We start from the raw sequence: 26,601 nt of genomic DNA, 5'->3' as shown, positions 1-26,601 counted from the left end.
AATTCCATCTTGGATTGGAAAGAATGAAACAACAAGAAAAACTCGAAGAGAGGAAGAAATATGGAAAAAACCACAGATAGTATGGATGAAGCTATATTTTGACAAGGCCTTTCAAGGGAATCCTCGTCCTAGCATATCATGTGCAAGATGTATCATCGGAGACTGGTTAGAAAAAGCGGTGATAGCTTCTTCCAAGCCTCTAGGCAAAGGTACCAACAATGAAGCAGAGTTTAGAGATCTGGTTCATGGACTATATCTATGCAAAATGCAAGGAATCAAAAACATAGAAATTGAAGGTGATTCAGCAATTGTAATCAACGCAATCTGAATTGGTAAAACTGCAAATTGGCAGCTAAATGCATTTTCTGTAGGTGTGATACCTATCATGTATAGCTTTGATAATTGCATTGCCATGCATATCTACCCCAAAGGGAATGTAAAGGCAGATTGTGTGGCTTCGTGGAAAGGCTGACTTTTTCATATTTGAAACTGAAGTTATAAAAGTAACTCCAGTGTGCCCCTGTTTCAAGTGTATCAATAGCAAGTTAGCAACTCTTCCTCGTGTGATAATAATAAAACTTTGTATACTAAACTAGAAGTCTACTATGCTGTATTTAATTTCAAGTTAAGTGAGACAAAAGAAGGCTGCCTTCTTTGATGAGATGGGTATAATTCTAATCCATCACCTTTCTTTAGAAGACGAGCAGAAGACTCTTAAAGTTAGCCAGTTAGTAGGCTATTCATAATGTAATTTCAGATGTGCTTTTAATCCATCTGAAGCTGATATTTCACACAGAAATTATAGATCTCGAGTGTCTTAATCCCGGGTAGCTTTGGCCCCAACAAGTAATCTCATCAAGTTTTAATTCAAATTTTAATGTTTGATCTCAATGTATTTGAATTTGATGTTAAAATTCAACCATTCAGATAAAAATGGTAAATGTAAAATTAAGTGAAGTCGTCCAAGAATAAAAATTATTATTTATGCATTTGGTAACCAATACTGATGAAGGATGGGTCGAGAGGATTGACATAATATTAGAAGCACATAATTGATTTCTTAAAATATTTTTTAAACTAAAATGAAGGATTAATTGAAGAATTTAAACAAAATATTGATGCATTATGTTGATTGTTCGGAAAATTACCCATGCTAATCAATGCTTGAACCCCAAAATCAGCAACTGTTACAGGAGTCCGATCACCTTTCTCCAACACGCCCCTCTCTTTAGAGAACAGCCGTTTTTGCACCTACAGATGCACAAACATGTAGCAAAGCATTTTCTAACGCGAAAAGCATACCATATTTTTGATAATTAGGAAAGGAAATGTACAAACTATTACTTACACAATAAATTGTCATCGTCATTGACAGTTATCAAAAATGTTCTTGAAAACAGTTTTCATAATCAATTGATTATCTAGAAAGAGAATGCATACGACATTTCGCCCAGAGAATTTCAAAAAGAAAAGAAAAACGACCGTTAAATGACGGAGAAAACGAGGAATAACATACTTCCACACAAAGACGACATGCTCTCTGGACGACATCGACGGCTGCTTCGAGTTCTCGGCGGTATTTCGCATTCTCCGTTAAGAATGTTAACCTGGACCTGCATACGAGTTCGGCCGTTAATTCAAAGGATCAAGAATGCAGTTTTAAATTTGGAGAGTTCAAATGTAACCTGATGTTCAGCTTCCGAGTTGGGGCGATGAAAAAGGGAAGATGAGAAGAGAGGCATGACACTTTCATTTTCTTCCCTGCAGCTCAGGGCTCTGTCAACGGTCCTGTTGGCAGTAAACTATTGCACAGCTTTTGAACTCAAGCATCGACTGGGGTTAACGGCTGCCCTCTCAACCAAATTCCTTTCTAAAAAGCGTCATTTCCGCCGCTCTTTCAACGTGGGAAAAAAGCATGAAAATTTTAGTAGATTTTAATAAGCATAAACAGTTAAATGAAAGGGTAAACTTGAATATTAGTTTTTTTTGTTTTTTTAAGGGAGACTCCTCTTTAAAAACTTAGGAGGTTGAATATTCTACGGACTCAAGGTTTTCAATAATTAAATCTCAATCTCTTATTTTTGATATTTTGTACTATGTATCTTTGTTAAGAAATGTTAATTCTTATCATTTCAATTCTTCAAACAATATAAGGAGATGTTACATTTCGTGTATTAACAAGTGTCACATAGTGACTTTTTTTAGCTTTTATATAAATCAAGATTTAATTTAGTCGATAGATTATTTGTAGGAACTTTTTTTGTACAAATTTAACTTCTGATAGAAAAGTTGTCAATTGGACAGAAAAATTGTCAGTTTCGCTGAAAAATTGCAAATCTTTCTCGTCATGTTGTAATCTCTATTCATTTAACTTTTAATTTTTAAAATTGATTTAGATTTTAGTTTTTAAATTATTTAAATTAAATTTTTTCATTAGTTTTATTTTTTTAAATATTATTTTTTAGTTTCTATATTTTTTTTTAAATTAAATAATTGGTAGATCAAAAAGAAATGTACAATATCAAAATAGGGGAGGCGAACCTCAACCTCTTAGTTTAACTAGTAATCCATGATCAGTCAACTAGCACAATATGTAATAGTTTCAGCTAGATTACAAAAAGAGAAATTAGATAAGGTAATCCAGAATATCATCACGATCATCAATCCACGCAGTCCATCCCAACTCTCCTTCCATCCAAACAACTTTCTTCCGCTCAAGAATATGAGCAAAGAACTCAAGTCTATCAGAAAAAGGGCCTCTAGTATCCTGCATCTCCTTAATCAGCCGCTTAAGGGCTTCTTCAAAAGCAGCCCAGTCATCAATAATGCTAGCTCGTTCCAGCCCATGTTTCATTTCATAGATGAACATAGTAGCGTGCCCATCACAGAGAAATCTTTTTAGCTTGTCCTTCTCAAGTTTCATAATGCAGCACACCTGCGGGATAATCTTAAAGCTTTGAGTTTCAATTGAAACAAAGTAAGGGATCTACCAACATCTTGGAATTTGTCCTCATTTCTACTTTTCCAAATAAACCAAAGAATATGGGAAGAGAGAATATTCCAAAAAAAAGTTAGCATCCTTCTTGAGACCCGATATGTTTCCAAGAATAGTATCTAGCACAGAGACATGATCAGTTATAGATATTCCAAAGAAATTCCATATAATCCTAGCAAAATGACAAGTAAAGAAGATACGTCTTAAATTTTCAGGAACCCTGCAAATAGAACAAGAGTCAGTATCACCAGCCTAATTTTTAATGGGAAATCTATCAAGAAGAAGCTGCCATTTAAAATGTAAGATTTTGAGAGGAATATGAGACATCCAAAATTTGTCAAGGATTTTGTACCATTCAAGAGAGTCCAAATTCATATACCAGGTGGTATTCAAGTGTGATAAGATAGAGTGATCTTTATTAAGCACCTTATATATATCTTTGGCTTTGATTTTATGTAAGAGGGATCCATCATCCCAACGAAAATATAAGAATCTATGGGAATCCACATCACATCTACAAGGAAGATTGAGGGGGTGACAGGCATTAACTATCATATTATAGGTACGTTTATGAGAGTCAGGAAGGTTAAACTTAAGCCTAATATCCTGCCAACTCGCAAGGTTGTCCTTCAGTTTCTATAATTTATTTACTCATTAAATATTTGTTAGACATATAAAAATTTTGTATTTCTTTTATTAATTTTTCATAATAGATTTTTTATAAATAATTTTTTTCATATTTGATAAATTTAATTTAAATAAATAATATTTATTAATCTATTAAAAAGATTTTAGTAAATATTATGTTATTTAAATTGAAAATTATTAATAATCTAATTTCTTCACATAAGATTATATTTTAAATATCCACTTTTAATTATTGTTTTCTATTCTTATTTATTTAAAAAATAATTACTTGTGATCTCCACATTTTAGCTTATATTGTGATCTCTATTTATTTAACTTTTAATTTTTTTAATTGATTTAGGTGTTAGTTTTAAAATTGATTTTTATATTAGTTTAGTTTTATCTTTAAACATTGTTTTTTAGTTTGTATAATTTATTTAGTAAATAGAATATTTTTTAGAGATGTTATTTTTTCATTATTATATTTTTGAATTTCTCTTATTAGTACTTGTGGCTAAGTACTATTGTGATGATTTTTGAATTTCACTTTTTTTTTTCTACAAGTTTGAATTAATATTTTATATTTTCTTCTCAATTTAATATGTTGTGCATACATACATGCAAGATTTTTAACATTATAATTTTCAAAAAATATTTTTCTATGATTTAATTGGATGAATCCATTTAAGTCTTGTATTAGTCATATGTCATAAACTGCAAAACTAATACTTTTTAAGAATTATTTTTTAATCTTAATGTGCTTCATTGGTTTTTAATAGTTTTGAATGTAAGTACATTGATTTAGATTTTTATACTTTTCATATTGTACTCATTTCTAATATAATTTTTGTCATTCGTTCAATTGTTTAAAAAATAATATATACTTATATTATATAATTGTTATATATTATTATTATAGTTATTATGTTTATATTATAATTTATTTACAATATAATAGTATCATATAACATATACATCAATTATTATATTTATAAATAAAATTTTAATTTTATGTATAATCAACAATTATTTATATAATTATAATAATAAATTCTTTATTATTACAATTATCATTCTAGAAATTATAACTATAAAATACTTTTATTAATAAAAATATATTATATAATTTAATAAATTTATTAATTAAAAGCTTAAGGTAAGTACTAAGCCACTATGTGGCCACTTGTTAATTTTTCGTAATAAATTTTTTGATGAGGTTTTTTTTAAATGATTAATTTTTTCATATTTGATAAATTGAATTTAATTGTAAAATCTTAAAATAATTGAACATATTTCTTAAGCAATATTCAATTTTTTTTAATATTAAAATTTTTATATCTATGTTTTAATCTTCAACTTTTTAAATTTCTTAATTTTAATTTTTGAAAAAACTTATATTTATATTATTTAATGTTCATTCTACATTTTTCTCTTAAATCTCATCTCCTATCGCCATGTATAAAAGCATGTGACTTTAATAAATTTAATATAATATATAATATATTTTAATCAATAAAAGTATTAGTTAGTTATAATATTCTATAATGGTAATTATAGTAATAAAGAGTTTATTATTATTATAAATAATTATTAACTGTTAATTGTAAAGTATAATTTATTGAAATTAAAATTTTATTTATTGGTATATTTTTGTTGCATATATATATCATATGATACTATTATGTTGTAAATGAATTATAATATAAAAAAAATAACCATAATAATATTTCTTAAATGATTATATAATATAAGTATATATTATTTTTTAACAATTAAATGAATGATAAAATTTATATTGGGAATAATTACAATATTAAAAGTATAAAAATCTAAACCAATGTTCTTACATTCAAAAAATATTAAACACTAATAAATCGCATTAAGATTAATAAAAATAATTCTTAAAAAGTAAGATTAATAAAAAATAAATTTTAAAAAGTGTTAGTTTTACAATCTATGTGAAATCCAACCAATATAAGACTTAAATGGATTTGTCCAATTAAATCAAAGAAAAATATTTTCTTGACATCACAAAGTTAAAAAATTTGCATCTATGTTATCCACAATAAGAAAATTCAGCTATATTAATTCTAATTCGTAAAAATGAAAAGTTTTAATCACTCATTAAAATGTGAAATTCAAAAATCATCACAATAGTACTTAACCTAGTGACAAGTACTAATAAAACAATTTATGAGAGGTGTTAGATTTAGCGTATTAAGAAAATTGATTTACATTTATGATATAATGTCATTTTATTACTTTATAGGTGAGATTTATATTTTTTTAATAATTATAAAAATTATGATTTATTATTTCTTTTCAAAGATATATATAATTAGTTAGGTTTTTATATTATTTTTATATATTTGAAAATTAGAATAGTTCATTTAAAATATATCAATAGTAGTATTAAGTATTAATGTATGTTTGCTCTTATTAGTATTTTTCAAATTTAAAATGAAAATTTGATTCATGTCTTTAATTTAAATGAATTCAATAACAAGATGTCATAATCTATTTGTAAATTCCTTTATTTTAGTGTCATTTAGAAACATGTTATGGTTAAATATTGTTAGAGTAATTAGATATATCTTAATTAACTCTATTCTACTCAAGCTAAATTTTAGAAAGTTAATAATTAATTATTTTATTAATTATTATAATGCAAACTAGGTTTTATCTTTCAGGGTTTGGATCTCCTTTATAAGAAGTAGTCTCATTGTAATTATTCATTTAGTTTTGATAATATCAATTTCTCCTTTTGCTCATAAAGAATGTCTCATCAATGGATTTGAGAATTCTAACCTCCATAGCTTTTGCTTATCTATTTCTATGATAGGTGTTTGCATGTAGGTGATTCTTGGGAGTTGTGGGGTTGAGCTTTCATCAAATTCAACATAATATCAGAGTCTCAGATCTTCATGCCCATTTTATATTTGTGAGAGATTTGGCATCAATTTTTAGATATGTGACTTTTAGAGAATTGTGTATTGGATCTAACGAGGACCTATTTTTAGAGCACTTTGAGCCCAAATGGACATCACCATTGAGCTCAAAGAGCTTGAAAACCCCTATTTCCATTTAAAATACATCTTATTTGGACGTTGTTAGATTCAAAGGCAAAAAAAATTGAACCTAAGTCATACGGCCTGGGCACACTTCCCAAAGGGTGACTCAATTTTTTTGATCCATTTTACCAAAAATTAAAATCTATGGAAATGTGTAATAGTGTGTGATTTTTCACAAATCAATGTGCATATTATTTTTATGTACGATTATTATTGGTGACAAGGGTTTTTTTAAAAGAAAAAGGCAAATTTTTAGGGGATCTACAGGTGGTAGTCCCCCTGTACCTTCTTATCACCTACATTTTTATTCCAATTTGCAGTAATTTATTTTTTGGGGGGTAGAATCTTTAGGGTTCCCACATGGGCTTGGTATTGCAGGCTCTGGTTACATCATCATTTTGGAAACCAAGCCTCACCTTGGAAGCGTCGTCTGAGACATGAGGCTTGTGTTTCTCTTCCAATCATACGCTCCCACATGCATGTAATCGTATTTGTTATGCAACCCAGTCAATAGACAAATTATTTGCTCACTTTTTGTGGGTGTGGACCTCAAGTTTGCACAAAAAAATTGTTGGATAGTTGGTAGTTTTGCCAATTTAGAGGCAGATTTGCCAAGGCCATTTTATGTGTTGCAACTCCTGCATCATGCAGCATGCTACTTGTGCTTTAATGAAAGGTGTATTTAGACTCCTATTTGGCACAAATTCCATACTATCAACCTCTTTCTTTTTGGCCCCATGTGCCTTTGTTTGCGCCTACACCACCAATAGGCCCATTGAAGTTTGTAGGGGTAATTTGCATATTGCACTCTAATTGAGCTTGGTAAGGGCATTGTTTATTATTTTTGGGTGGTACATTTTTCAAATCTACCATCTTAGACCCGCGTGTTTTGGGAAGCTCTATCAAAAATCATGTCAAACAAAGCTTCACCGTCTTTGTGTTCGATCTAGCTCCTTTGAAAGCTCCACACATTTTTCAAGCCCATTGTGGACCACTTTTTCTCACTCTATGACGTACATATGGTAATTGGTGATGTTTTTTTATTGGTTGGCCTATCTTCTTCTCCACAAATTTTTTGGTGGATGTAGTTTTTTTTTAGGTATTTTTGGGTGGTTTATTTTCCAAACCAACCACATTGTGACACATGCTTATTTTGGCCACCAAGTTTTTCTTCCAATACCAACCCTTTATTTTCTAGCATAATACTTTTGGTGATTGGATTTTTTCTGGTAAGGGTCTTTTTTTGGCTTTTTTTTGCCTCAACGACTATTTAACTGTCAAATTTATGTTCATCACTTGGTGACATTAGCACACATGTCACCCCTTATGGCTCTATTTGGACCTACCTTCAATTATATGCTCATAGCTCTAGCATACAGACTCTATTTTATGCAAACAAGATATCGTCAGAAAGCTAGTTTGAGCCCATCATAAGGGTATAGGTAATTTTCCATGTTGATATTTTTTATGGCTTTTTCAATTGTCAAAGTTAGGAGTTCTTTTTTGCACTCAAGGAGACATATCTTGAGCATCCAATCTCTGATTTAGGAATTCTTTGTATCATTGGAAATGTCTTCCCGAGCTCTTTCCAGTAATGCTAGTTGTTTTTCTAAATACTTCTCGAAGCACATTCTATTCAATTTTTTTGTATTTATATATTATAGTGGATATCTTGGTTGTTTTAGGTCTGGGGGTCGATTTTATTGCTTCATATGGTTTGTTAGGGTTTTACTATCCATTTTATCAATATTATGTCTCTTATGCTCTTTTTAGACATCATTTATATGTATTCTTGCAAACACACTGAGATAAAGTGTAATATTGCATCTATATTTTTATATTAGTTATTTTGCCTTATTTTTGCCTTTTGATTTGAGAAGTATCATCTGAGGACACTCATACATATTACTATATTCTTGGGATTCACCATATCTTGTGCCTTATTGTACATGCACTACTCTGATTAAAGTATCATGGGGGGTTGGTTTTTCGCCTTTGTTTGTCATCTTCCTCTATTAGTGAGTATTTTATCCATGATATTAGCCTCATGTTGTATCTACGATCGATCACTGCATTCACACATATGTATTCTTTTATGCATCTTGATCATGCTTCCTTGACATGTAGTTCTTTTGGCCCACTTTTATAGTTGCATGGGTTCTTTGTTGGAAGTTTAATTGGGAAACTAAGAGACTAAGTGGGGGGGTGAATTAGGATCTATAAAACTTATATCCTTCAAAACAACTTTACTTTATTCACCATATTAACCCTCTCATATATAGTTTATGCATAACATAACTTGTAAAATCAAATGTTGTAACAAATAAATATAACTATCAATCACATCCATGAAATGTAAACACATAATACAAAAGATTTGGTTACCCAAAAACCCTCCAAGGTGAAGATAAAACTAGGATGGGGATGACACCCATAAATCTTCACTAATGTAGTAACAAAGTTAAACTGAACTAGGGTTATGATTTTGATCACTTCTGATGATCTACCCTGTGATGGGTCTTCTCTACTAAAGGTATTTAAGATTGTTAGGTCGTACCTTGTTAAATGATTTTAGACTTACAATGAAGTAAAGACTATGTTGGAAGATTTACAAAGGTATGTTAAACACTCTATTAAGAGATTTGCCCTGATTCAATCTATTAGAACTATTTCAGTACCTCATCCTTTGGTCTACACTGTAATTGTTGATTGCAGATCTCCTCCTTCCAATCTTTGATATGATCTCCAATTTGATACAACTTTGCTTAATCCTTCACTACTTCATTAGGTCGCTAACCTTTGTTCTTCACAGCTTTCACATGCAACATCCAAAACTTAACAATACTTTGCTTCCTTCACACAGTTCACAATCTCTTCTGCGTTAGCTCACTCCTTTATATAAAATAAGATTTGGATATGCCTAGTTAAAGACTTATGTGGAGTCTTCTAGATGCTTCCTATTTTGCCTCTTCATCTAATTGGTTGTTCTTTCCTCATAGGATTGGTGATCCATGTCAAAATGTGTAACAACATCTATAACAAACTCTACAATCATTAAATGTCGTGTCCACATTGGCTCAAAATGGTTTACCTCAAAGTTTTTATCATTCCAAATGTTTATGTTCTCTTTGTGTTACTCGACACTTATTGTTTCTAATGCTCAATTGTAACTATTCTTTTTGTTGATTCTCAACCTTAACTAAACTTGGCTTCTTCTGTATAACTCGATGTCTATGTGCTCTATTTGCTCAACATTCACTAGGCTTGACTTGTACTAAAAATACTCGATGACAAAATACTTTCTCGGCTCCTATAGAGCTTGACATATACATGATTATTTACAAGTCTTTACATGACTCGGCCTATATAGAGTAGCTCAATCATAGTGATGACTGACTAACTCTGCCTTATATATGATTGTGTTTGATGCTAATAGACAACAAGACTTAGAGATATCAATAGTTCTTATGTTGGTTCTTATGATTCCTTGGTTCGATGGAGTCATGAGCTATGTACTCGGTATTTATTCCTATAAACTAGACCGATGCAGTGGTTAGGTACCTATGCATTTCAGTGAGATGGATCATTTACCATATAGACACTCATATTTTCATTCCTACTTCATGGATCATTTACCATATAGATACTCTTATTTTCATTCCTACTTTAGTTTAAACCTTCTATGTTTGATTGATCAACTCTTTAGGCTTTGGTGTTTCATGTCATCTGTATCTTTGAGTTTGGTTGTTTGCCTTTGTGTGCCTCTTGATTCGACTAGTCTCTTCTAAGAGAACTCATGAAGATTATAGTCTTCTCTATCTGGCTAGGTTTTATTTCAATGGAGGTTCTTTAAATCAACAGTTACTTTTTGATAAAGCTTTGCAGCTTCTACATGCTTTAGTGTATTCTCTAGTTTGGAGGCTTCTTCAATCCTTCACTAGTTCTTTCATATTTTTTTCCATCTCCTTTTGAAGTAGGGTTTTTCCCATGTGGTTTTCTCTAGTTCTTCTCTTTTCATTGATTTGGTTGTGCTTGGTACCTCACCAGGCTTTGCTGTTGGGACCCAAATCTACTTCTAGTAGTAGTTTCTAGGTTTTTAGCTACTCCCTAAGTTTATCTTGTGGGGGGGTGTTAGAGTAATTAGATATTTTCTAATTAACTCACTTCTGCTAAGCTAAACTTTAGGCATCTAATTATTAATTCTTTTATTAATTATTATAATGCAGCCTAGGTTTTACCTTTTACTGTTTGGCTCTCCTTTATAAGGGCTAGTCTCTTTGTAATTATCCATTCACTTTTGATAATAGTAATTTCTCTTTTTTCTCATCAAGAATGTGTCATCTATGGATCTAGGAATTCCAACCTCCATAGCTTTACTTCTCTCTTTCTATGATAGGTGTTTGCATGCAGGTGATTCTTGGGAGCTTCGAGGTTGAGCTTTCATCAACTTCAAAAAATATTATAGACATGTGATTTGATATCTTTATTTTAAGTCATGTGAATGATTTATTATGTTTACAAATGAAATAAGTATTCTTAATTACTATTTGATTATATTGATGAAAAATAAAAATGCAATGATAAATATTTTTGTTATAAATGTATGTATTCCTATTCAATTTTGGATTTTAGCTGAACATGTTTTTGTAGGCATGATTAAAGGGGAGAATGTGGTTGAGGTAAAGGGTGTTAGATCTTCGGTAAGGGTGGTAAGGGTGCAATAAGAATAATGGTAGTTGAGCACATCACTTAGTCTAAGTTGAATTTGTTCATTTATTATTTAAAATTATATATTTAAATATTCTTTTAATGTATTTTCAATATGATTTGCATGAGCATGGAAAGTGACTTTTAATCTTTTGCGAAGATTTCCATACTTATAAATTAAGTGATATTGAGAATTTCTTTAAATTTTCTTACTGCGAGTAGAATTTATTCTTTTATTTAAATTGATTTTGATTATTATTGTTCAAAGAAAGACAATGATTTTTGTGTATGAGTGTAGGTGAGAAAATAAAAATTAGATTATATATATATAATAGTAACTCATTTTTGTTTCTTTATTACATACATTTATGTGAGAACGATTTAAAATAAGAAGATTTTTGGTAATAAATGATATACTAAATATCTTTTTGATAATCAATTAAATGTAAATTGAACAAGTGCCACATAGTGACATGTACTTGATGTAAAATGTATTGTAATAGAAATATCTCTTCAATATTATAATAATTAAATGAACTATTAAAGAATAGATGTACGTTATTTTTTTTTAAAATTACATATTATATAATTTTAGTATTATAAAATGTAGTATAATATAATATAATATAAGTTAATGCTATATTTTGATTTCATTTTTAGAGATGAGAAATGTGTATTTTCTAAAAATAATATTTTTGTTTTAGTAAAATATTAAAGAAAATATCACATATATTGAAAGTTAATAAAAAATAAAATTTGAACAGTAATAGATAGAAGTAATTATAAAGTAAATTTATAAATAATTTTATCAAGAATGTTGAAATATTAAATAGAATAAAACATAATAACTACCTAAAATATAGCCGAAAATAAATCAATATGGAGGAAGCATCCAAAAAAAGGGGTCCTATAAGACCAAATGAAATGAGCCAATCATCATTAAGAGAAACTATTTCAATAATAAATTAATATATAAACCTTATTAATATTTAATTAATAAAAAATAATTCATTGTGAATGGTTGATAAATTATAAACTAATGCACTAATCTGTTAAAGTGAATGCAATAGTAGTACAACCTACAACAAGTACAATAAATTGTTCCAACCTTAATTTCAATTGCACAATTTAAAGGGGTTGTTGAAAATGAGAGAGTGTGGGATTTTAAACAATTACCTAAGAGAGACAAAACTATTCAATAATTGGAAATTTGCATCCTTGAATCAGGACATCTATTGCACATGGTAAGGGATGTTATGAAAGTTATTAAAAGACAAAGATAGTACTAATAGGGATATACATGAACTAGAGGGAGAGAAGTTGGGGAAAGCAGATGGGAACACAAGAGTTGAAGAGATTCTAGGAGCAACAACACATAAAAGAATCGGTTCTTAAATTTGTTAATGTGAAGTATAAACTTTTAGCAAATCCAACATTTTGTGGGTAGGAAAAATTCATATCAAGGTTGAAATGTTAAAGTAAGAAGAAGATTATTTTCTATTGGCAACCTTTTTGTGGCCCATCTTTATTTTTTTATAAGATAGTGGCAAATGAAACATTTTTTGGGGGAAACTTATAATTATTGAGGTGAATTTTTTTGGTTTGCCAAAAAAAGATTTGAAATATGCAAGGTAAAAAAATTGCTGTAAAAGGTTTTAAAAAATGAATTCTTTTGCCAAAATATTTTTCTACCAATAAAAATTTTTTAATTACATTGACTAATCGTTTAGTGATTAATTTGTCATATGTATTTTATTGGTGACACACTGCATGTGGGCCCTAGGTCCAATCCCAATTGTCAATTCATTAAACATAAATTTGAAGGATTTGAGCAATACAAATCCATAAAACCCAAAGAACACGTACATGCAAGAACCTATCATAGAGAAGAAAAAGCAAAGAAGACTCAAGGGTCTTGCTCTGAAAATATGAGAACTATATTATTAGACTGAAAAGATGAGAGATAATTACAAAAGATCAATCCTTATAGAAGAAGATCGAAAACCCAAAAGGGAAACCCTAAGAGGTAAATGACATTTAATAATTACTAATTAATTATTAAATAGAAATGCAAAGTGTACAAAATGGAATCTTAAGAAGGGAGTAAAGGTAATTTAGTAAATTAAATTAAATTAACACTTTAACAAATATTATATAACACCTTGTCAGCTTAATATCACCATTGTACTTGCCATGTTATTGGTTTTCACTACACAAAGTATGGATTAAGTTGACACATACCAAAAAATCAATTGTTTCGTAATTGTGCAATGCAAATGTATTAATCAAGACAGTTAATTAATAGTAGATCAACCGCTGAAGTTTTATCTTAGGTCAAATTTCTTCGATTGAGAAAATTTCTACATGAGGTCTTTGAAAAGGATACACGTGGCAAGTATGGTAAAGTAACTTGCAATAAATGAATGTCCTATCAATATAATGATAATGATTTTAACTATGTTCCACTTATCACGCACAATTTCCAAAATTTTAGTAGTACAAATGATAATAGACTAAGTATAGACCATGCTCATACATTAATGGGAGAGATTTTCCTAAAGATACAATAGATTGAAAAAAATAAAAGACAAGGACCATTTATATACCTCTCACTTCCTTCTTGTTCAATTTCAATTTTTCTTATCATTGCCTCTAGTGTTCAATGTGTAGAAGTCAAGTTTTTTGCATCTAGTTTTAGGTTTTTCAAATTTCTTGCAAGTATAGATGGATATTATAATTTGGTTGCACAACATGTCCACATTGTAGCAGAAGCCCTTTTAGTCCATTATCCCTGATGAAGTTCTTAGTTCTAGCTGCACGGAAGTGGGTTGTTTCGTAAATATTGTTATGTTCATGGTGTTGGGCCATGATTACTTCAGAATGAGAATCAATGTACTATGTGAGCATATACATCATGTCCCATTTCCTCAGATCTCTCCTCGACCTCAAATGATATAAAATTGAAATGATTATTCTATTGCAGAGGGTTTTCATGGAAGAGTTTCTTGAGGGTGACATTGAATTTGTTGTCCTTTTTGACCTAGGATTATGGATTCCTTGGGCTGATGATATCCCCAAGCTTCTCAAATGAGGAAGCTATGTCTTGAGGCAACCCTTCCTCCTCAACATGAATGAGTGACAATTGACAAGGCATTACAAGTGGGCACAAATGGAGAGGAATGTCCTCTAGAAGGGGCATAGGCTAGACAACAAGGTAGAATTGGAAAGGGATTATAGTTGACTAGAATAATTCTTGGAGATATCCTCTCCAAATGATTTTTCTTGGATGGGGTTAATGATGAAGATGCTTAGTGTCTTTGCAGTTCACTGTCCACTATGTTTTCTTTCTTTCTATATTAAATGACCAAACAACCAATGCCCTTATGGCAAAAATTTTGTAATTTTTTTTGGATATGATACTATCTATTCACCTTATTTGGAGGGATGCCACTGTAAATTATAGATATTTCCTATAGTACAGTAGGAGTAACTAATGTAAATATTCAAAACTATCAATAAAAATCTAGTTTCTACGTAGGGTTCCATAATTCTACATTATTATTGATTATGGTTTTTAATGATTAGTACTAATGTAAATTTATGAAAAAATTTCTCTTTGACTTGTCATGACTTGACCTATGGGCACCTATGTTTTTAGGATATTTTTTATGTTTTACTATGTTTGACTTAGACTTATGATTTGACTTGTATCAAAATGTTATGGTTTTCTAAGTTAGACTTAATAGTCACTATGGAAGTTGATTTGATCTATGATTACATGTTATGACTTACTTGTTAGACTCATGAGTAGATGATTACATCTTTGATCATATGATTTTGATTTATGATTAATGCATATTAGTTTGATGATGCTATGATTTGAAATTATGATGATATTGATGCTATCAATTATAATGATCAATTGTTACATTGGTGTATGTACATGTATGTATGTATTGCACATGTGACACATTCTTTATGGATTTTTAGTATTTAGATGGATACTAACTCATTGTGTATCGAGAGTATCTGAGTTTTGTGTAAGAATTGAAGGCAAGTGTGTCGCTAAGGTAGAGGAGGTTAGCTCCTTGGTAGGGTTGGTTTGGATAATCTAGCTCACATATACACCACCTTATGCATACTAGGAATATTGAAATAAAATCATACTTCATTTTATCATTGCTATACTTTATGAAAATGAGGTGCATTGATTCAGAACTAAATTTGGATATGAGATCTAATTCTCTTTCAATCTGCTTCTTAAGATAAAATAAGCTTGCCTTAATAAATAAATTGTTTAAGTTAAAATCAAAATTCTTGCCTTAATCTCCTTTAATCTTAATCATGTAGTATGTACAGATAGCATATAGAGAAGTGGTGTCAGGATTGAGCTAGTAACTTGAAGTCGTTGATGCTTATCACAAATCACAGACTTTAATTTATTTTTAGCTCTATACTTAGTTACTATGGAACACTGAGATTCCCTCTTTATTATTATTATTTTTAACTAGTTTTATCGAGTTCATATTTGTTCATTATTGTGTTTGGCTCAAAATGGAATTTTTATTTATTTTCATCCTTGATAAATATCATGATGGCTTGACTTGTTTCTTTCTTTTATATATCTTCTTTGCCTTTGTTAGTGAGGTGTTGTTCACCTACAAATCATTAATATTTTTATGGAAACCCTTGTTGTTGTATTTCCATCGTATAGGACCAGACAACCTGGACTGCTGAATGAATATCCTCAGTGGCTTTTAAAACTTTCCTTTTCCACTATCAAAAACTTACCTAAAATTTATGCTAGAATCATTGTCAAATGATTTATGCCTAGAAAATGTTAGTGCAATTATTTTGAGCTAGTCTAGCATTCGTAGAACGATGTTGGTTAAGGTTTTAAAACTTGCCATAAATACTACCTTGGAAAATAGAAAAATAAACTAATATTTTTCTTCAATGCATACCAGCATGGAGCTCTCCTTTTGTTAAAAGAAATGAATCCCTATAGGAAATGTCTGAAAACTCAAGGCCTCTAAAATGGGTTTATGTATGAGGCAAGTACAGATCCATCAAGAGGTTGATGATCTTTCCAAGGTTATAGACTCTTAGAGGGAAGATCAGGAGGGAACTACGAGAGTTGGGGATGGCTGTCCTCACAAAATATATCAAAATTTAAACTTTTTTTTTCAAACTGTCTAAAGCATCATAATTATATTTCAATTTTTGTTGTTGTTTTCGACCACGAAGAACAAATGGTGAAAATTTGAGAAAAAATCTATTATATTTTTTATTTTTTTATTTTTTGTCAAAGGTACATTTTGCAAGGAGGGTAGTCTTGTCCACACTTTTTTATCGTCCATTATGAAAAATGTAAAGATTAATTTGTTAACATTAGTTTTAAACACCCAATAATTTTGTTGTCTTTGTGGAACATTTGGCATCACAAAGTGAGGCTTGATTGTTAAGCTAAAAGTGTTAAATAGTCAAAGTTGACTTATTTGTTCAAGCTTAATTTCTTCCTTAATGTGTGATGTTTAAGGTTGGCTGAACATTTGATTATTAGATAACATGTTTATCGGCTAGTGTAGGCATTAAGTATGGTAATATATTTTTGATAAACTTATTCTTCTTGTTAGAAATAATAAAATTGAAATGAACTAAAATTAAAGAATTATAAATTAATCCAAGAGAGTTTGTGATGAACATAATTACCACACTTTATATGAGCTTTCCAAGATCAACACAGGAGAGGAGACAAGGATTTTGAAAGGGAAAAGCAAAGAAAACCCCTCGTGAATTATATGAATGAGGCAAATGCCTAAGAATGAAGAAAGAGAGAGAAGGAGAAAATGTGGAGCCACATTGCTCATTACATGAACTACATCGTGATTGTGTGTTTAGAATGAGAGAGAAGCATCTCTTATAAAGAGATGAGAAAAGGAGTTATTTGTAACTCCCATGTGAATGATTGCCATATTCATAAGTGTGTGCATAACAAGTGTAATAACCCTCTTAAGGAGGAATAAACTATTTTCCTTAATAAAGGAATTACAAAAAGGACTTGTCCTCACATGTGGACTACAGGAAAAACAACATAAGGGATACCTTGGTTTATCCCATTTAATAAATACAACTAAGGAAAGATTACAAATTCTAACACTCCCCTTTAATCTTTACTTGGGGAAATTACATCAAAGGGTATTAAACCCAAATTTTTACAATGAAACTCTAAATAGCAGCAACTTGATCTTTGAGAATCTCCAATTATGCAAAAGGTTTCTTATGAGTGTAAGTAAATCTTCATAGAGCCAAGAGAGAAGTGGATAGGTCATCTGAATGTACACCAAATAATATTGTCTTGTATGTGCTTGGATGGATTACCTGAAAAACATCGACACAAGAAACAAGAAAACTATCCACAAGGAGTATTTTATCTTAAATTCAAATTAGAAATCTAATATTCATAGTGAGACAGAAAGGAAAATAAACATGTTACCACAAAGCAATGGAGATAACCTGATATCAAGATAAAGTACATGCTCAAAATATTATCAATAAGCACAAAAAAGTTTGATCAGTGTTCTCAAGAAAAGTATATTAAACTAATGTACTAATGACCATAGACAAGGCCAACTAATGATACTTGCATCAACATTGCATCAATCACGTGGATACAGACAGTCCACTTAATGAATCATCTCACTGCAAGTTAATGGGGGCATGCCTTCATAACATGCATGACTCATGATCTAAGCAATAAAGTATGTAAATCATTATCACATTAAATCTATGAAAATAAAGTAAAAAGAGAGACATGCTAATCAAATTAGTATTATCATGATTTTTGTTAGGATACTCAAACGAATGGATTATGAGGGTTTAACAACATATTGCCTTCAAATTGGATCAAATCATCTAAATTTGGAGGGAAAACTCCAATAATAGTATCCTCTTCATTGAGGAACAAAATGGAACAACATGGAGGGAAACTCCATAAATATCAACCTTTCAAAGTAGAGCATATAGAATCAAATGGAGGGAAACTCCATATAAATATCAATCTTTCAAAGTGGAACCAATAGAACCAAATGGAGGGAAACTCCATAAAGATATTATCCTATTAAAGTGGAACAGATAGGATCAAATGGAGGGAAACTCCATATAAAATGAGTGCACAACAATATAGGATGGAGGGATACTCCATGGGCCAGATAAGGAAACTATGTATCAGTTATACTGAGGGGACCTACACAGTTAACCTTGAAAAAAAATGGCTCCCTATGCAACTCAAAAAAAATCATATAAATCATGTAGATCAATCGTATAAAACCATAAAGTACCAACATGGGCATAGAACAATGCTATAAAAGCATAAAAGTGCAACCATGTAATGTTAAAATATCACAATGATGGCAAATGTGTAAGATAACTCATAATCCATTTTAGGTAAATGCAGTTATCCAGGGAAGATCAATGGAAAAAAAAAAAACAAAATATGGATATCAGGTATAAACTCCTTTGAGGGTAAACATGCGTACTTAATTCATTTTGTGAAGGTATATATCAATTTCTGAATTATAATAGTCATAAATAAAATTATATATTTATTTGGGTATATATGTGTGCACCCATATATACTCAAATAAATATATGTAAATGATAAGTCACAATATTGAGAGGAAAAAAAAAAATCAAGTAGAATGAAGATAAAATCTCTTAAATAGTAATGTTTGGTAAATTGAAATAACATAATCTAATCACAATCAAAGAAATATATTATCATTAAAAAATATAGTACTCTTTTTTTGTTAAAAATTAACATAACCGAATTTTTAGAATGATGAAAGCCGAAAAAGCATATTACATGAACAACTAAAAAAAAACTCTTAATTTTGTGCATACATAAACAGAGACATTAAAGCAATGATAGAAAATTTTAGCAGTTATGAAAGAATATAACTAGAATAGATAGTTGCAAGTACGCCAAAAAAGAATGCACTAACATGCATTGGGTAGTCAACAGTGTAATCGAATAGAAAAGGGAAAAAAACTTCTATAAGTTGCAAACAAAGAGAATGAAGTTGAGAGAAGCATCTAGAGTCTTACTCAAAAAAACTTCAGTCGAGCTAATTCTAGGTGAAGGTAAAGCATATGAAAGTAGAGTATGCAAAAGTATCTTTTTGTCATGAAAAAAACACTTATATTTCATATGTATTTTGAATGTAGGTTGCAGAGAGGAAATGGATCACAAAGTGTTGAATCTCCAAGTGATGATTCCCATTTTAACATGGGAATTTCCACTGGAGTCAACATACCTGAGGAGAGATTTTGATGAACTATTTCAAGAAATACCTAGAGAGGTGGAGCATGCAATAAGGAGCATAATAGGAGATGGGGTGTTGAGGCCAAGGGCAACACGACCTCTCTATCAGACTCAAGTATTGTCCATATAGTACTCAAACATATATGATATGTTACCTGAGTACAAGACGTTGATGAAGATTCAAGAGATCGGTATTAATCCATCTTTTGTGAATGCAACTGTATTAGATGAAGCAATCAGTGGTTATATGTTGCATGGTTCAAAGGCATGGGTAGGAGGAATTATTCCCATCAAGAAGTTTGATGAGGATATGGTACGAATGAACCTTTTGGATACTATGAGGATAGGGTTGCGGCTAAGGAATCACATATATTTTGAAAGAGAAATGATTCATATTGCAGGGCTACTGCCAATAGATATGGTGGCTAGGACATATGCATTATTTGATGCAATCTTAGTAGTGGTTCGATACTGTGAAAGTTGAAGGGTTCATCCTCAGATGAGGGCCTCTTCAGGGGATGATAATATAGGGGTTATTGTGGAGTCAGTGGGTTCTACAAACCAGGTGTAGGGAGTTGGGTCTAGAGGAAAGGGTTAAAAGGTTAGGCATGCAATAGGTTTATGTTTTAATTATGAGAGTGAGAGAGAGAGAGAGAGAGAGAGAGAGAGAGAGAGAGAGAGAGAGAGAGAGAGAGAGAGAGAGAGAGAGAGAGAGAGAGAGAGATTTATGTACTTATTTTTATTTGCAATAGACTAATGAAAGGATGAAGAGAATTGTATTAATTGCCTACATGAATTCATTTTAAGATAGAAAAAGATGTTTTAATTTTATTAATTAGCAACAACTTCTCTTATTAGTAGTGATTTCTCTTCATGTAAGGAAACACTGCATATGAAAGCATTGGTAACGACAATATTCTAAAAAAAGTAATCTAGAGTATAAAAAACTTGTCAGAGAATAACTTAGAATAGATGTTGTAACAGGCGAATAATAATGCAATCCTACAAGAAAACATTAGAGGAATAATAATGTTGCAACATAAGGAATCAAACTGATGCAAAATTGTTATTATTATTAAAGAATTTGCAAATATCCTTTAAAAGGAAACTTAAAAAAAAAAACTATTTTAAAAGACTTGATGTTAGGCGTATCTAAGTATGGATAAGTATGCAAAACATATAAGTTTTAAATCAATTTAATTACTTATGACATAGTAAATTATTCTTATAATGTAATAAATTATAACATAATAACTTATAATTTTGAAACAATAAAATATAATCAAAAGGCCAAGTATAGAGGTTATAAATTAATTTTATAACCTATGCTATGACCATATGAGACTTATAAATGATTAAATGATAATAATAAAATTAGATTAGTGACAATCCAAAAAATTTAATTAATAAATTAATAGCTCAAATTCTATTAATAAAACAATAAAATAAAACTTTAAATTAAGGCTTGTTTAGAATAAGGATAAACAAAACAAAATAGTTATATTAAACTTTACGAGCCAAATTTTTTTTTATTAAAGAACAATACGAATTAAACTTTGAAACTTTATATCATTATTTATAACTTGAAATTATATATTTAACAACTATAAAACACTTAGAAATGAATTTGAAAAAAACTTCTTTGATAAATAAAAAACCAAACTAAGCTCTATTAACAAGTTAATAATAATAAAAAGAAATAAAAAAACTTCTAAGGACAAGCATAAAAAAAGGTGATAAAGCCTTACATTAGGGTGAGAAGGTATAGCAGCTTGGCAGAGGGGTACGACAATGACGTGCTTGGGTGGATCGAATGTTAAACTGCCGAGGAAGGTCCCCGGGCCAAAATACAGAGAATCCAAGCTTGAAAGAGCAGATCTTCGCTTTGAAGTGATCTGGCGCCCTCATTGTAGGGTTGGCTGAGACACGTGTGGAGCCATGTCCAGGCCTTGGCAAAGCAGACAATGAGTGAGAGACGGTAGATAGAAAGTCCTGTAAAGATATTTCTTGGTCTTGGGATGAGAGGAACGTTAGGATACCAGGTAGTAGTAACAATAGTGGCGCAAGTCCAACGAGTATTCAAGACAGTGAAGAATTAGGGATGGTGTTGCAGAAGTAGCGTCGGTATGAGATTAGTGAAAGGGAAAGAGAATTAAACTTGTACAAAAGCAGCAGTGCTCCTCCCATAGTTGACGGCTCCCTTGCTACCGTTGGAGGTTTTTTCAATCATAACTTCGCTAATGGATCTACGCCTCTTAGAGCCGCTACTAACACAAACACTAATTCTAATACTGTTAATAAAAACAATCACAATTAGGGATTTTTATCGAAAGAAGAGAAGGTGGATGGGTAAAACATGAATCTTATAGAGGGCTATACGGATCTACGTAGGCAGAGGATTGGAGGAGAAAGAGGTCTCAAGGATTGTGACATGCAACAAAAAGGGAAGGAAGAACATGCAACATTAGTTAAAAGAATGAAATAAGAGGCTCATTGTAAACACCAAAATCATTTTAAAGCCATTGAATACCACTATTTTGCAACACTTAAAGATAGAATGTGAACTTTAAGAATCGTATTGTCGAGCCTAGTGAATGTCTTAATCCTAAGCAGATGCAAAACTTAAATATATTGTATGTAAATTATAAAGCTAGCATGAACACAACAAATAATAAAGCTAGGGTGATGTCTCAAGCCTTCTCAGAGAACGATTTTGGTTATGCATGCTTCAAAGCCATGATAACCCTAGAAGATGTTTCTGTGAATATTGAGCATGATTGCAAATAATAAAACTAGAATAGAAATCCTTTCCCTAGCAATGTGGAATGCGATTCAAACCCATCAAAAGAATGGCTCGATTTGCATTTATCAATTTACTTAAAATTTCACTAAAAATAATACTCTATAAAGAATAAATCTTAACCTCTATAAAAATCAACATTACAAAGCAACAAATAATTAATCAGTAAAGAAGCCAACTTAAAATACTAAAAGAACAAATGAAGAGAACATGAATTAGATTAAATAGATGAAGGAAAGCGATATAAAGAAATTTCTTAAAAAGAGATCAGATTTGAAGAATTTAAAGGAAATTTCTTTAAAAAACTAACTAAAAGGGAAACATAAGATAAAATCAATTTAGAGAATGTTGAGAATTTCAAAAAAAAAAAAAGATTTAAGTAATTAAAATAAGAGACAAAAAAGAGATTTATTTAATTGAGGAATAGAATCATAAATAAGATTTGAAAATAATAGATATTGTTGAAAATATCTAAAAAGAATACAGGTATTAAATATTTTTTAAAAATAGATGAAAGAAAATAATAATTTAAAAAATAATAATAATATGAATAGAAATAAATCTAATCGACTCTAATGTAAGTCCTAATTAACAATTAATTAATAGTATTTAAGTGTTCCCTGCAATCAAATGTCAGGGAAATAATAATGTAATTTTTAAAATAAAAAATATTAAACTCAAATTAATAAATGCTACTAAGAGAATTTTTTAATTTTAAAATAGAGTTACCTAGGTTGAAATAAGGTGAGCTCTAATCCATCATCACAAAATTCAAAACAAGGATTAATTTGTTCTGATACCATGTTAGAAATAATAAAATTGAAATGAACTAAAATTAAAGAATTATAAATTAATCCAAGAGAGTTTGTGATGAACATAATTACCACACTTTATATGATCTTTTCAAGATCAACACAAGAGAGGAGACAAGGATTTTGAAAGGGGAAAGCAAAGAAAACCCCTTTTGAATTATATGAATGAGGCAAACGCCTAAGAATGAAGAAAGAGAGAGAAGGAGAAAATGTGGAGCCACATTGCTCATTACATGAACTACATTGTGATTGTGTGTTTAGAATGAGAGAGAAGCATCTCTTATAAAGAGATGAGAAAAGGAGTTATTTGTAACTCCCATGTGAATGATTGCCACATTCATAAGTGTGTGCATAACAAGTGTCATAATCCTCTTAAGGAGGAATAAAATATTTTTCTTAATAAAGGAATTACAAAAAGGACTTGTCCTCATATGTGGACTAGAGGACAAACAACATAAGGGATACCTTGGTTTATCCCATTTAATAAATACAACCAAGGAAAGATTACAAATTCTAACACTTCTTTTGTCTATTCCTAAATGATTGGTTGTTTTATATTTCCTTTAGTTTAAGAGTAAAATAAATAAATTAAAGAATAGTAAGAGTTGTTATTATGCTCTTCTGAAAACATTGTACTTAAACTTTTATGTAGACAACCATATAGATCCTTCATTTTTCGAGTAATCTACACTTTTCTTATCTCCTAGTATCACAAGAATAATGATGTTCCAACTAGAGATTTTATCCAAGTAATGCTTAGATGTTGTCTCATAGAGATCATTGGTTAACTGAGGATCACTTGGATCAAAGACAGTTTGAAATGGGTTAAATGATTGTTAGGAAAGAAGGATAGTTTTAATCTAGTTAATGATCTCCAATGGATAGGAAAACCAAATGACTATGCATGAATTTCATTTATGAGTTTATTTTTAAAAAATATCATATTTAAGGAAGAAGGTGACTCTTAGTTTTCTTTTTTATACATAAAAAAGTGTTGGTGTAACTTAAACTCAGTGATAAGATAGTTATTATTTTGTTGTCACAACTAGTTTGAGTTTTGAGTGAACACAAATTAAATTCTACATTGAAATCTTAGTGTTGTGTTAGATATGGTGTAAATGGTTTGGTTGTCTCCTTACTGATTTGTAGATATACAAAATTAATAGTTCTTGAGAGGAATTGTGGTTGGCACTATAGATAAACAACAAATACTAATTTCTGATTTGCAAGTAAGATCTATCAAGCCTTATTTCAAAAAACTAAAGTATGGAATTTCTATGTATTATTTTCTCTTCACATGATTGAAAACCATGAAATGGGTGTTGAATGTGGAATTACATGGAAGGGTAGTTTACTTGAAAGAAAAAATGTTTTCTTTTCATGCCACCTACCAGTTCATTTTTTCTTCCAATTGGTATAAATGCTTGGCCAAGCTTGTTTAATGCATATGTTAGAAATTGTCATGTCCCCTATTCAAATAATAAAAAAAAAATAATAAACTTTGTTAAGGCAGGCAGGCTCCAAAAAGGTGAAATTTCAGAAAAAGGGGTTAATCTTTGGAAACCAATGGACTAATAAATAAAAATTATTATTAAATTATATTTTATTAACCCCTCTTGGACGTGAGTTAGGGTTATGCCCTCTTTAAAAGGGGTTTGGAGGCATTTTGGGCTCATTCTACATCTTGATTCTTGCTAATTTTCTTGTTGTTCTTCAGAGGCTGCCAAACCTGTGGAGAAGGAGACCCAAGAACGGGAGTTTGCAGGTTTCTAGGAAGGCTAAGGATGGGAGTTTGAAGCCATTCCATGTGCATGCTCATACAGAGTTTGCCCTTGTGCTGAATAGTGCCGATTTGGGTGTTTTCGGGGATTGTTTTTGGTTTGAATTTGGGTTTTCAGTTGAGTGTTTCATATCAGTTTGGTTTGCTGTTGTATTTCAGACTTTATGATGTTAAAATAGAGCCGAATATATGTATTGGGTCGTGATCAAACTTCTGAGATAATTTATGAGTGTTTTTTGGTGTTTTCGGGCATTTTGGTGTTAATTTCGGGAGCCCGATTGAGCATAGTTTTGCTCTACATTTGTGATCTGTTGTGTAAGGGCTGTACAAATCTAGAAATGTCATTTTGTAGGCTGTTATGCTGCTGAAATTTCTGTAAAAATGTCCATTTTCAGATTTATTAACAATTTGTGAAGTTGTGAAGTTTTTTTTGGCACTAATTTGGACATACCCGATTTGGGTTTTATTGGAGAATTGACAGATCTTTGTAATATTGGTTGTTTGATTTTAAAGTTCTGATTTGAGGCTGGAAATATCATAAAAAATTAGTAAAGGGACATTTCAGTGGTATCAGAGCCGTGATCTTGCCAGCCTGAGGGTTTGTAGAAGTTGCATGTCAGTTTTAACAACTACCCAGATCTTGCATGTCAAGTTTTGATAACTACCCAGATCTTGCATGTCATATTTTATGATTGCATGCAACTAAGTGAAAGAGAAAAAAGATATTTGCAGCGAGAAAAGAATAAAGAAATTTTGATCAAACCCCCAGTTGAAAGCAAAAGTACAAAATCCAAGGAAGAAAAAAGTATGGCTGATCCAGATGAGATGGCAAAGAAATTCTTCCAAGACATCCAAAATACTCAGAAGCAAACAGTGGATGGTTTGGTGGAAACTAGAGAGGCTTTGCGAATATTGACAGAAAAATTACAAGGAATTGCATCTATTAATGAGAAAGGGAGCACTTCAGAGGAGCCGAGAAATGGGAGATCCACACCATCTAAATCATCCAAATCTATTTTCTTGCCTGCAGATGAGCCACCAGTACCAAATCCAGCCATTAATCCAGTGGAAGAGGTTAGAGGTAATTTGATTACATTAAGAGCTACTTACAATGGCTTAGATGATGACTTTCGTAGTTCAGTTCCTTTTAAAGAATATGTGGATATGATGAATGCTTTGATGCCCAAGAAAGAGAATAGGAGGGAGCATGACACAAGTGGAAGAGAGCTCAAAAATAAAATAAGCAAGTTTACAGCGCCTACTTTTGATGGAACAAATAAAATTTCAGCTAGAGCATGGCTACAAAAATTACAAACTTTCTTCACACTCAACCCCATGAAAGAGAGTGATGCTATTCAATTTGCAAGTCTACACTTGGAAGATGCAGCCTATGATTGGTGGTATCATGGAATGACTACTCAAGGTCACGATCAGGTAACTACATTTGAAGATTTCAGTCAAAGGGTGATAGATAGATTTGACCTCA

General features: G+C 30.7%; 1 protein-coding gene across 1 annotated transcript in view; it reads right to left on the bottom strand.

Annotated features, from left to right (window-relative positions):
• LOC149553767 (Inositol monophosphatase family protein) overlaps positions 1-1,811 on the bottom strand; it is a 60,407-nt gene extending 58,596 nt beyond the window's left edge. Inside the window, exons 1-3 of the mRNA XM_089789125.1 lie at positions 1,686-1,811; positions 1,517-1,613; positions 1,149-1,251 (exon numbers count right to left, since the gene is read on the bottom strand). Of these exons, the coding sequence (XP_089645251.1) occupies positions 1,149-1,251; positions 1,517-1,613; positions 1,686-1,753 (268 nt within the window). The 5' untranslated portion in view covers positions 1,754-1,811. The remainder of the gene's footprint in view (positions 1-1,148; positions 1,252-1,516; positions 1,614-1,685) is intronic.
• Between the last annotated feature and the right edge of the window lie 24,790 nt (positions 1,812-26,601).

This window comes from Cupressus sempervirens, chromosome 6, assembly GCF_028749045.1.
Source record: "Cupressus sempervirens isolate cs-2001-9-10 chromosome 6, ASM2874904v1, whole genome shotgun sequence".
In the NCBI taxonomy this organism is placed as follows: domain Eukaryota; kingdom Viridiplantae; phylum Streptophyta; class Pinopsida; order Cupressales; family Cupressaceae; genus Cupressus; species Cupressus sempervirens.
Note: the sequence above shows the minus strand (reverse complement) of the source record. Positions and strands in the feature narration are given on the sequence as shown.